Source organism: Kogia breviceps, chromosome 10 (assembly GCF_026419965.1).
Source record: "Kogia breviceps isolate mKogBre1 chromosome 10, mKogBre1 haplotype 1, whole genome shotgun sequence".
NCBI lineage: Eukaryota > Metazoa > Chordata > Mammalia > Artiodactyla > Physeteridae > Kogia > Kogia breviceps.
Window position 1 is genome coordinate 51986117 of NC_081319.1, and position 13461 is coordinate 51999577.

At 37.7% G+C, this 13461-nt stretch overlaps 1 protein-coding gene across 35 annotated transcripts in view; it reads left to right on the forward strand.

The window, feature by feature from the left end:
- Positions 1–13461, forward strand: part of CLASP2 (cytoplasmic linker associated protein 2) — a 181024-nt gene that overhangs the window by 36077 nt on the left and 131486 nt on the right. For 6 of the 35 annotated variants that reach the window (XM_067005808.1, XM_067005822.1, XM_067005817.1 and 3 more), the window contains exon 1: positions 3284–3457. The exons of 25 other annotated variants lie outside the window; for them this stretch is intronic. In XM_067005808.1, the coding sequence (XP_066861909.1) occupies positions 3442–3457 (16 nt within the window). In that variant the 5' untranslated portion in view covers positions 3284–3441. Of the gene's footprint in view, positions 1–2834; positions 3458–13461 lie in introns of those variants that run through there. 4 more of the 35 variants (XM_067005805.1, XM_067005824.1, XM_067005810.1 and 1 more) reach the window with 3 other exon arrangements.

A 13461-nucleotide genomic window follows, 5' to 3' on the forward strand; every position in this document is an offset into this window, starting at 1 on the left:
TCTAATATATGCCAAATTTGCTTATTTTTTTCCATCTCCACTGCTAAAACCCCACTCTAAGTCTGCTTTAGCTTTTACCTGCATCACTGCAATAGATTTCTGTTCCATGTTTGAGCCCTGGAATCTATTTTCTACCCAGAAGTGAGAGTGGTCTTCTTAAAATGTAGACGGATTATGTCACAACAGTGAAGAAGACAGTTAAAGTTTTTGCCTCAAGGAGCCTACATTCTAGTGAGAGAGATAGATCATAAATAAGTAAACAAATGGATATCCAGAGTGATTACAGTTGGTAATGGAAGAAATACAACTACTCTTTGTTTAATGAATTTAATGAAATTAACTTAAATTATTCCTTAAAATGCTTGCTGCTAAGTGAAAAGCCATTAAATTAAAAAGTTATTTCTTAATTTTTCCTAACTAACATTATGTTATGTTTCATCCCAACCCAAAGTGCTTGAATAATTTTCACAGGTAGAAAAATACATCAATTGAGCACTGAAAACAAATTTTTATGACTAGCAATTTGAAGGCAAATAAATAGTTTATACCTAAAATAATGTAATGAAGGTTTATTCGACTCCTTTTTTATTTCTGCACAATTTTTCCCCACACAATTTTCAGTCCCTGTTGGCTCATTGTTATTGTGCACTCAAACTAAAATTTGAAAATAAAGTTATAGACCAGGAAAACATTTAGGACAAAATAAAAGCTCATCATGGAAACCTGTGGAAATAGTTCATGCATACAACAGATTGAAGAGCTATTAAAGATACCACCTCTTTTCTCTCTCACTTGGTGTACATATGTAAAGCAAATTATTGTGAGTTCACCCAAACATGGCACTCTATTCAGATTTGTTTCATCTTATATTCTGTGACTAGAAACTATTATGGTAAGTAAAAATTTTTAGTGTGTCTTTGCCTGAAACCAAAATAATGAAATATCACACTTCTTATAATATATTCATTGAGGGTGTTTGGGGATGAAAAAATCATTTTACTAAATACAGACAAAAACAAAAGCCCAGAGGATTTGTCGTAAAGGTGGTATAACTTTTTAAGAGCCACTGCAGTTAAAAGTTAACATCTACACAGTCATTAAGAGAAGTAAATAGGGTATGGAGATGTGAAGTAACTCTGTGATGCCGCTTTAGATAGAATAGTGGGGCAAGCATCTCTCAGAGTTGACATACTTGAATTGAGACTTGATAAAGGAAAATGAGCTAGTCATTGGATACATGATAGGAAAAATGCTTTGGGCAGAGAAAATGTGACCATAAAGGCCAAGAGGTGGAAAAGGTCTTAGTATATTTGAAGAAAGGAAGGAAGGCCAGGGCTGACTGGAGCCTGGTGAGGCTAGGGCTCTGTTGGAAGGGAGACCGTGTATGAGAGAAATTGGAAAAGTAAGCAGGAACCATTATATGAGGGTCTTGTAGGCCTTGGGAAGAGTTTGGTAGACTTCTGGGAGTAGGAAGGGTTTTAGGCTGGAGAGGCATGTGGTAAGTGAGAGTGACATGGCCCAACACTATCTTACATACATTTATTGTTTGGAAAAATTGTCTATTTCTTTATTTCCTCTTCCTTCTGCCTCTTCTCCCCTTACGCATGTCTTGATACATGACTTTATATCTCATGCTTTTGTCTCTGATGTCTTTCATGATTGCCATATCTACGCTTTTAAGTTGTTGTTTTTTTTGCATTATGAGGACCTCTCACTGTTGTGGTCTTTCCCGTTGTGGAGCACAGGCTCCAGACGCACAGTCTCAGCGGCCATGGCGCACGAGCCCAGCCACTCCACGGCATGTGGGATCTTCCCGGACCGGGGCACAAACCCGTGTCCCGCAGGTGGACTGTCAACCACTGTGCCACCAGGGAAGACCCCGCTTTTAAGTTTTGATTGAACTCTTTGACTTGATTTTCTAGAGCATTAGTTCAGCACACTCAAGAACACAAAGTAAATTCTATTATCAGAGATTTGAGCATGTCGTTTAATTTGGGAATAGTGAGAAATGCATGGCATTTTTTTTTTTTTTGTCGAGGGTTTTTCAAGCCTGAGTTTAATTCTTGTATTACAGAGTAAGTTAGGCAGAATCCTTAAGTGCAGTGGAATTAGCTCTGCTATTAGAAGGAAACTGGATTTAAAATTAATCAAATCATGGCTGAAAGAAGGCAACACCAGCCCTGTAGGAAGGAAAAGACTGAAAGTTGCAGGCCCCCTGTGATTATGGCAGGGTCTGGTGTTTTCTAGACAGGCTCCTATGCTAACTGAGATACAAACACGGACGTGTTGGTGGCTGTGACTGCAAGTCTTTTTCTTTTTCACTGAAAAAAATACGTAATTCTGATTTGTCAAGTGTGTGTAGGACCTAATGCAGTCTTGGCATGTAATCATTGTAAAATATTTCCCAGCTTCTCTCTGAAAACAGTTGCTAGGAAAAGCATTGTTTTAGGAGGCTGGCAATAAACGAAACCACAGAAATTAGGCTTTGAAATTACCTTGATATTTGGCAAAAGAGGTAATGAGGTAACTTGCAGTCTAGTTTATAACATACCCTTTGGTGAAAAGCAAAGCAGCCCTTTTCTTAGGTTGATTTTAAAATGTATCTGTTTGTGACCATGAGCTCCAGGGCCTTCTTGGAGCTTGACAATGTGCTGATGGTTGTGCAGCTTGGATGAAGGGTGCTCCGTGTCCCTGCAGCTGCGCACTGGCCAGGTTCTGTCTCCTCCACCAGAAGCAAGCTTTGTTCCGTGTGGCCCTGCCGTCTGCATACAGAGCAGCCTTTGATGGGCTGCCTTTGACGTGATTTGTTTACGGCAGCCAGAAATGCTTCCTGCATAATGAGAGCAGTTAATCATGGAAACTGGGCTCTTCCTGTTTGTGCACTTCTAGCAGTCTTCTGTTGTAAATATTAAAAGGTAATGGCAAAAGGATGAAAACCTTTTAAAAAGGCACAAATCAGTTAATTCATCAGATCATGTGATTGCTACTGATTACATGGATATCTTTAGGGAAGCAGAAAATGATTGCTGAACACATGCCTTGTGTTTTGATGATTGCATTAAAAGTCCCCCAGTGGGATGGCATTTATTGACTCCCAGAGCTTTTTTGACATTAAATTTCAGGCAGCCAGCACAAGGAGAAACACGGTAACGTATATCTAACCTCATATGTGCAGTTAAAGAATAATCTTGATCAAGCTCTGCTAGGCTTTGCTAAATAGACGAGGGCTTTCAGGAAGACCCCAGACTTTTATTTTGAAGTGGAGTAGCAGCTGTTGGCTATTGCGGTGCAGAGCTGCAGCGGCCTGGGTCACACAGAGCTCCGGGTGTCTGCAGGGTGTCTGCAGGCTGCAGGCCGAGCCCAGTGGCGCAGGCACCGAGCTGCATTTATTTGCTGTGCTGTTTGACCTGTTGGTTTGAGAGAGCTCCCTGGACCATCTGAATGGCTATGGGAGATGGTGAGTAAGATTTATTTTTCTTTTTTTTGCTTGTGCTATACACTTCCTTTTAAAGTGACAGTCATTTGCTGTATAAGAAATATATTTCTCCCTAAAAAACGAAGGACACTGTGTGTGTATGTGTGTGTGTGTCTATACACACACACACTCATATGTTCATGTGTGCACGTGTGTGCGTACTTGTCATTTGGTATCATTTTCTACTTGATATGTCTGTATGGGATCTGGCAAATACAAGATGACAGTTTATCTTGCAACCCAAGCAAACCCTCTGTCTTTGGTGGTGGATATAAAGGGATGTTGGAGGAAACATGGAATAATGTAAAAGCTTTGAAGAGAGAACATGGCCTTTGGAAGAATGACAGGTTTGGCAGGAAGGTTTAGTTAGCTAGCTTGATATCTTTCCTGTTGTATTTGACAACAAGTAGAATTCTGTGGTGATAAAGTATATAAAGAAGCAAAATGGCTTGCCATGGGCACTGTTTTCAGTTGATATGCTTGTGATTTGTCAGTGTCCCTAGTAAATAGTTCTCTAGAAAATATTTAGTCTTTTACAAATTCTATACAGGTATAATTTGATCAAAAATTGATTTTGCCAGTGTTTTATTGTGATAAGAATAATTTAAAAAACATGTATAGTGCTGTATAGTTTTCCAAAGCACTTGAGTATACTTATTGTACATTAACTCCTAAGGTACAGATAACTGTGAAGCATACAGAGTATTTTGGTATTTCCATTTCACAGATTGGAAAACTAAGGCTTGTTGAGATTTTAAGTCCCAGATCCAGGCACAAAGCAAACCAGAATCAAATCTGGAGCCTCAAATGTGCATTCAGTATTGTCCTTCATAACACTTAATACTTGAGCATTTTTTTCATTATTAAACATTTTGTTAAGATGCTTAGAGGTATACTTTATAATTACATCAACACCAGAGATGTGTACGAAGGGGAATTTGAGGTTACTTCAAAAATGTTTTGTGTATTTTTCACTACGTTCTTTAGGAAGACTGGTCTGTATTTGGGAGTTTTAACTCTTAACAGTTTCAGCCTCCTTTTATGACTGTATAATGACTTCTCTCTAAGGAGTTTGTCCCCTTGGGACAATGAGGAATAGGGTGCAAACTTCAAAAGGATGATATTGGTAAACAGTCATTTAAACTTTTATACACATGTTAATGGAAATATGATACTAAATCTGGTTTTGCATATTGTTATAGTTTATCCCAAGAATTTACATAAATGTTTTATATGTCCTTATAGAAATAAATAACAATATAAACTTCCAATTTTTAAGGCAAAAGCCATCAAAGTTAACAAATTGGGCTTCCCTGGTGGCGCAGTGGTTGAGAGTCCGCCTGCCGATGCAGGGGACACGGGTTCGTGCCCCGGTCTGGGAAGATCCCACATGCCGCGGAGCGGCTGGGCCCGTGAGCCATGGCCGCTGAGCCTGCGCGTCCGGAGCCTGTGCTCCGCAAGGGAGAGGCCACAGCAGTGAGGCCCGCGTACCACACAAAAATTAAAAAAAAAAAAAAAAAAAAAAAAAAAAAAAAAAAAAAAGTTAACAAATTAAGTTCTCATATACTTAATGGCATTGCCAAGTTTTTTTGTTTGATTGTTATTTCTAAACCTTAATTTACAAGCAACTCTAAATATTGCATTTGATTTGGGTTGTACCCAGATTTTATTTCTTTTTTAAGCATTATAAGTTCAATGGCTATCAATGTATATTTATTTAATTTTTCTTTTTTCAAGTAATACTGAATACATTCAGACTGTTTAGGAAAGCACTGATTTTTAAAAAATCAAAGTAACAACCTCATAAAACTCAGAGGGTAACCTTGCATATTCTCCTCTTTAAAATGGAAATACTTTTATTGGATTTTTATTGATAAAGTAATACATCTTTATTAAAAAATTAAACACCTAAACAGTAGTAACAAGTTATCTTGGGATTTATAGTTCTTAACAGTTTCATATATACTCCTCTGTATATTAGTCTCTCTCACGTAACACACATACATCATACTAGTATCATGTGAACACATACAACAAATGGATTATGTTATTCCTAACCTATTTTGTTTTTTACTCTTTAATACACTAATATCTTCTCTTTTTAAAAATTCAAACAAAGCAGATAAAGCAAAAATCCTCTCAGAACCACCTCCTAGCCCCAAGGCCAGGAATAAGCAGAGATGAACACTTTTATTAGTTTGGGGTTTGTCTTTTTATACCTTTTACTCTGCCTTATATACATATTAAGTATCAAAATTAATTATTTTGGTTTTGACCATGTTTACATAAATGGCATCATTCTTAACATATTTTTGCCATTTACTATGTCTACTCAATATCACATAGTGATCTTTTTTTATTCCATCATGTGTAACTGTTTTATTTGTTTGAACTGTTGCACAGTATTCCATAGTATGGATATATCATAACCATTTCTTTGTGGAATTTCAAATTGCTTAATCACATATAACTTTTCTAAATGATTCTGAAATAAACATCTTTGTACAAATCATGTGTGTGTGCACATACATATTTTTTAAAATAATTAGAAGTTGAATTTCTGGATCAAAGTTTTTATTCATTTCAAATTGTGTTAGCAATCTCTAATTTCCTGCCAAAGAGGCTTTACCACTTACATTCCCACCAACAGTGCCTTCTATCTTGCATTCTTTTGAGTTCTCATTATTATTAATCTTTTTAAAATGTGCCTATTAGATGGATGAAAAATATCTCACCCTTTTAAAAAACATCTTTCTAATAAGGTTGATCATCTTCATACGTTTGGTTGTTTGTATTTTCTTTTTTGTGGATTGCTTTCTGGCATCTTTAGCCAACTTTCTGGTTTTGACTTTTTTGTTTACATATAGTTGCTCTGTATGTTCTGGCTATTAATCTGTTATCTATTAAATATATAAGCTTAACTTCAAGGCCATATGAAAGATTTTATTTATTAACAGTTTTATTTCTAGACAAACTCAGATTTGTGAAGCACTGTAATGACTATCAATTGAAGAGTTGCTGGGGGTGGCTTTCAGGTGCCTTTCTGTTTAGTTGTCTTTATCCTCACCTAAGATTATAAAACCAGGCAGTCAGATGATTGTGAAGTAGTTCTGGGCAGCCAAACCGGATAGAGTTAAAAACCTGTAGGATTATTATGTGGCGCTGAGCCCTGAAATCTGCCTCAAAAGCTCACAAGAGGAATTTGGCCTTTTGTTGTTACGCTGCAGAGTGGCTGGAAAGAAATAAGGTTTTGTTGCAAATAGACTGTTTCTAAACTTTAAACATATCAACACAATTTATTATTCCAAACGCTGAATCTCTTAAAAAATCCATACAAGCGATGATATAACCTTGGCGTTATAGAGGTAAGCCTTTTGGGACCACTCCAAACTGACATATAACTACTGGTTTGGGGGATAGGCAACAATAGCAAGAAATTAATGTTGAATAGATCTCTGTTCTTCGAAACCCTTGAATATTCTATGTGATATACTAGGATTGGATAATTTAAGTCACTGAAAGAAAGCAGCCCTTTAACTTACTGGCCAAAAGGCCAAGCTTTTCTTCTAGGAGCAGTAAGGGAAAAAAAGAGTCTATGAGGAGAAAAAGTAAATTACAAGGGAGAAAAAAATGGGCATTCAGCAGCAGTAAAGGCAGATAAGTAGTGGGAACTAAGATTGAAAATCTTCTTGATACAGACGCATTTACCCGTCTGGGTGCAAAATGTTGAACATCAGTGGCAAGTTATCCTCAAACATGATGTTGCTAATGAACCTGAATCTTCAAGAAAAGATTTACATTTTTTCTTTGTATACGTGTAGAATGTATAGTAGATGTTCTTGACAGCTGTTATAACCAAGCTGTAGTTGTCATGAAATTTTAACTACCTGAAATGACTACATTTTGTAAAGGTTCTAAATAAGTCTCATTATGAGGCTCATTTATTATTTAGTTTGATATTATGGTTATCATGAAATATGTTATTTACTTTTATTAATACCAAATAACGGTTTAAATTGTGTTTAGCTTTTTATTTCACTGAACTATTGAAGGTCTTAAATTTTTAAAGGCCCCTTTAAGGAGGAGGGTAAAAGTCTTCAAATATTTTTTAACTAGTGAGTGCGCAGTGGTTAAGAATCTGCCTGCCAATGCAGGGGACAAGGGTTCGAGCCCTGGTCTGGGAAGATCCCACATGCCGCAGAGCAACTAAACCCGTGTGCCACATCTCCTGAGCCTGCGCCCTAGAGCCTGTGAGCCACAACTACTGAGCCCGCGTGCCACAACTACTGAAGCCTGTGCGCCTAGAGCCCGTGCTCCACAGCAAGAGAAGCCACTGCGATGAGAAGCCCACGCACCACAATGAAGAGTAGCCCCAGCTCACCTCACTAAAGAAAGCCCATGTGCAGCAACGAAGACCGCACGCAGCCAAATAAATAAATAAAATAAATTTATATTTTAAAAATCCGGTGATTATTTTATTTTGAAGCACTTTGATTTTCAGTTTCTAATCACTTTACTGAAATTTTTCATTTTAGTTTAAATTGAAGACATTCTTAGTTTTTACTATTTGATTATTTTACTTCTGAAAGCTTGTGATTCTCTTTAGCCCTGGGAAATCTTTTTTTTTTTTTTGATAAGTTTCTCCCCTTCATTAGTTTTAGTTTCTCCTTATGGAATTATTATTAGTCAGATATTGAACCTTCTAGGTTAATTCACTGTGTATTTTATGTTTTGTATTCTCTCTTACGTTTATGCTTTTCTCTTTTATTCTGTGTTCTGGGAGATTTCCTTGACTTTCTTATCCAGTTCTTCTATTAAATTTTAATTTTGGCAAACAAAAGTTTAAATGGTTCTAAAAACTGTCTTTTTCCTTTTCTGGTGGTTCCATTTTTACAGAATGCACGTGCACACCTGTGTGTAAAATACTGAGCTTCCTGAGTTGGGGGTGGGAAGAGCTTAATGATGAAATCATTCCATAGGTTTTCAGTTGTTCCATGCTAATCAGCTCTGTATTTGCTGGCTTAGAAACTGTCACTTCTGTCATTCTACAAGGTAGCTCAGTTCTCTCTGCTGTTTCATTCTGCTTCTGAGAATTCTAAGTTGCAGCTTTGCAACTTAGAATTTTCTTCAAAAGCCTTCCATCCTTTTTATTTGCATCTTGTAAGAAATTATTACTATCTTTAGGTGCTGATTTCACATACTCTCTGCCTTGCTTCATTTTCTTTGCTCTTATGATGTTGCTTATCATTTTGGGGGGTTCCATTGCAGGGTTTTGGGTAAGAGAGTAAAAGTGTTCAAATTACCGTAATTTTTTTTTTTTTTTTTTTTTTTTTTTTTTTTGTCGTACGTGGGCCTCTCACTGTTGTGGCCTCTTCCATTGTGGAGCACAGGCTCTGGACGCGCAGGCTCAGCAGCCATGGCCCATGGGCCCAGCCGCTCTGCGGCATGTGGGATCTTCTCGGACCGGGGCAGGAACCCGTGTCCCCTGCATAGGCAGGCGGACTCTCAACCACTGCGCCACCAGGGAAGCCCTTACCGTAAATTTTTAAGGAAAAATTTCAAACATACTCCAAAATAGAGAATATATTATGACAGACCTTCCTTACCACCCATTATCCAACTTCAAGAAATTATCTATACATAGCCAATCTTTATTCATCTGTATCCCTACCTATCTGCCCCAGCCCTACTATCCTACTAGACTGGAATGTGTTTGTGTGTACATATGCACATGCACTCCTACTCATATATAAAATAAAGTAAAACATCTTTTTAAGAGACACAGTACCATTTTCACATCTAAAAAAATTAACCCATAGTATCAAATGTTCAGTGTTCACATTTCCTTGATTGTTTCATAAATATCTTTTGAGAGTGAATTAGGATTCAAACAAGGCTCACCATTGCAGTTAGTTGATATATCTCTTAAGCCTCTGTTCATCTCTTTCTTTTTTTCTCCACTTGCCATTTATTTGTTGAAGAAAAAAACATTTGAAAGTTGCCAGCATATATAGAAGATATTTTAAGATGTTGAGAATGGATGAAGCCATTTAGAAAGTGTGTTTGAAGAGAAGGAGGATGTTCAACATTTAGTGGTTGAGTAAAGGCGGAAGATACTGAGCTACAGGGACTTGTGAGGTCAGAGGAAAGCCAAGGAGAGTATCCTATTGTAAAAGCAGAGTGGAGAGTGGGCAACTAAAATGGTTTTGAGTTTTCTGAGACACCTATGGTACAATAGCTTACGGGATTATTGTTTCCTAGTCTCAGTTGCTAATTTAGCTATGACCATGGTCATTGCTGGATATGCAAGTATATAAAACAGTTTAGAAATCCAAAGCCCTTTTACACAATTGTTTTAATTAGAATAAGGAAGGATATAGCTTCAAGTGAAAAGCGGAACTTTGGTATAAGAAACTACTTAATATGAAAGAGTATATATTTTGCATGAAAATCTGTGACTTGGGTTCTTACTGAACTGGTTGGTTCACTGAAGAAAATACCAAATGAATTCTTTTTTTTTTTTTTTTTTCTTGAGAAATGGTATAAAGTTTTGGCGTGCTGTTTTGTTTGCCATGTAAGATGGAGCAGTTTTTCATATTTTGTATGAATTCAGAAGCAGAAATTTCAGGTTTTCAAATACATGTACCCATAAAAGTGAAGTGCAATGTTTAAATATATGGCTTTCATTTGAAGAGAAAAAGAAAAAAGGGAAAGGACTTGATTATGGTAATATGAATTTACTATTTTATATCGGAAACCATGGGGACCAGTTGTGTTTTGGAATTCAGAATATGTCAGATTTTAGAAAAGTAATATGGCCATACACCATACATTGTATAACAACTCCAGATGGGTCTGAGGCTTATCCTTGTAACCAAACATATTAATATTTTTGCAGTTAAATTTATACAAATTCACAATGAGTAAAATACACATAATAAATAGTCTCTTGTCAGTTCACATCATGTTTTGCTATAAACTGAGTTCAAATCAGTTCAGATTTTGCCACCAAATGAATTTAAAAAGACAAAACAAGTAAAGGTGGACTTTAAAGAGTTTTTTGGCTTTCAGTTATGCAGGTATGGGATTGTGGGCCTGTAATACCTCAGTGTTTGCTGAGGGCAGTTTCCAAGTGTTATATGAAGGGAACAAAAGGTAAAGCCTTATCCTACTTGGGCTTCTTTCCCCCCTGCCCCCTCAATTTTTGCCTGTCCCTGCCATCCTTTTCTTATCCCATTCCTCCTTTCTCCTACTCCATTTCTTCATCCTCTATTTCCATCTCTTCCTTCTTCTCCTTTATTTCTACCTCCTCCTTCCATCACCATCTCTTCTTCCCAATCTTATCCTCCTCCATTAACAACTCCTTCTCCATCTTCATCTCTTTCTCCTACTCTTATCAGCTCCTCTCCTCCTTTTTCTTTCTTTTCCATCATACACATAACCACTGCAGCCTGCTCACTTTATTAGTTTATGTCCTCTAGTACTTATTAATATGTTCATCCTTTTCAGTTTCTGCACCAAACCATAGTATTTTCATTTTGAAACATTGGAGTGAGAAGAGAGGTGTCAACATAATCATGATTTATAGGTTACTTTTTGTATTTGATCCTTTTTTGTTTTTTTGGCCACGCCACGTGGTGTGTGGGATCTTAGTTCCCTGACCAGGGATCAAACCTGCACCCCCTGCATTGGAAGTGTGGAGTCTTAACCACTGGACCGCCAGGGAAGTCCCTTGATCATTTTTTTTGTTATTCAGTTAATATTGAAGCACCTACTATATGGATCCTAGGTGATTTTTTTTCTGGTTTATCTTCTAGTTCACTAATGATCCCTTGAGCTGTGTCTAAAATCTACTGTTATGCCTGCATACTGAATTTAAATTTCAGTTATTGTATTTTTAGAAGTTCTGTTTGGTTGTTTTAAAAAAAAAAAAATCTATGTCACTTTGAAAATAGCTTTCGTATCCGAGTTATTTTCAAGCTTGCCTAGTAAAAGCTTCCAAGTACAGGTGTTTTATAGCCTGTGCTTAATAATTGTAAAATTTGAATTCGGAATTCTAGGACCTTGATAATTCTAGGATCTGTTCCTATTGTCTATTTCCTTCTGTTTATTCTTGCTCATGGTGTCTTGTTTCCTGTCATGCCAAGTGATCTTTGGAAAATTATTTGTGCAAATAATGTGAGGCCAGAGAATTTCTTCCAGGAAAAGTTTGCATTTGCTTTTGCTGTTGCTTGGGAGTACTACCAGTGTGAGCCTACTGAGTTTTGTTTTTTTTTAAACATCTTTATTGGAGTATAATTGCTTTACAGTGGTGTGTTAGTTTCTGCTGTATAACAAAGTGAATCAGTTATACATATATATATGTCCCCATATCTCTTCCCTCTTGCGTCTCCCTCCCTCCCACCCTCCCTATCTCACCCCTCTAGGTGGTCACAAAGTACCGAGCTGATCTTCCTGTGCTATTCGGCTGCTTCTCACCAACTATCTATTTTACATTTGGTAGTGTATATATTTCCATGCCACTCTCTCACTTTGTCCCAGCTTACCCTTCACCCTCCCCGTATCCTCAAGTCCATTCTCTAGTAGGTCTGTGTCTTTATTCCCGTCTTGCCTGTAGGTTCTTCCTGACCATATATTTTATTAAGATTCCATATATATGTGTTAGCATATGGTATTTGCTTTTCTCTTTCTGACTTACTTCACTCTGTATGACAGACTGTAGGTCCATCTACCTCACTACAGATAACTCAATTTCGTTTCTTTTTATGGCTGAGTAATATTCCATTGTATATATGTGCCACATCTTCTTTATCCATTCATCTGTTAATGGACACTTAGGTTGCTTCCATGTCCTGGCAATTGTAGATAGAGCTACAGTGAATATTGTGGTACATGACTCTTTTGAATTATGGTTTTCTCAGGGTATATGCCCAACAGTGGGATTGCTGGGTTGTATGGTAGTTCTATTTTTAGTTTTTTAAGGAACTTCCATTCTTTTTTTTTTTTGCAGTACGCAGGCCTCTCACTGTTGTGGCCTCTCCCTTTGCGGAGCATAGGCTCCGGACGCGCGGGGTCAACGGCCATGGCTCATGGGCCCAGCTGCTCCGTGGCATGTGGGATCTTCCCAGACCAGGGTACAAACCTGTGTCCCCTGCATCGGCAGGCGGACTCTCAACCACTGCGCCACCAGGGAAGCCCAGGAACCTCCATTCTATACTCCATAGTGGCTGTATCAATATACATTCCCACCAGCAGTGCAAGAGGGTTCCCTTTTCTTCACACCCTCTCCAGCATTTATTGTTTGTAGATTTTTTGATGATGGCCATTCTGACTGGTGTGAGGTGTTACCTCATTGTAGTTTTTGTTGTTGTTGTTTTTTCCTTTTTTTTTTTTTTTTTTTTTTTTTTTTTTGCGGTATTCGGGCCTCTCACTGTTGTGGCCTCTCCCATTGCGGAGCACAGGCTCCGGACGCACAGGCTCAGCGGCCATGGCTCACGGGCCCAGCCGCTCTGCGGCACGTGGGATCTTCCCGGACTAGGACACGAACCCATGTCCCCTGCATCGGCAGGCAGACTCTCAACCACTGCGCCACCAGGGGAGCCCCTCATTGTAGTTTTGATTTGCATTTCTCTAATGATTAGTGATGTTGAGCATCTTTTCATGTGTTTTTTTGCAATCTGTATATCTCCTTTGGAGAAATGTCTATTTAGATCTAGGTTTTTAAGAAGACTTTTGTAAATGTACATTTTATCCAGTGTTTATAGTTGTTTGTCTTTGGTGTTTCTTTTCAAACAACCTAGTAACACTTTTACTGGAGACAGAATGTCTCTGTACTATGAAAAATGCCATTCTGAGTGCTGTTCTACATGTTGGAGATATGGCAGTGTGCAAAATAGACCAAAGTTCTCACTCTAATAGATAATGCATTTCAGTGGGAGGAGGCGGGTAATAAAATAAGTAAAATATGTAAATGGTAAGCGATAGAG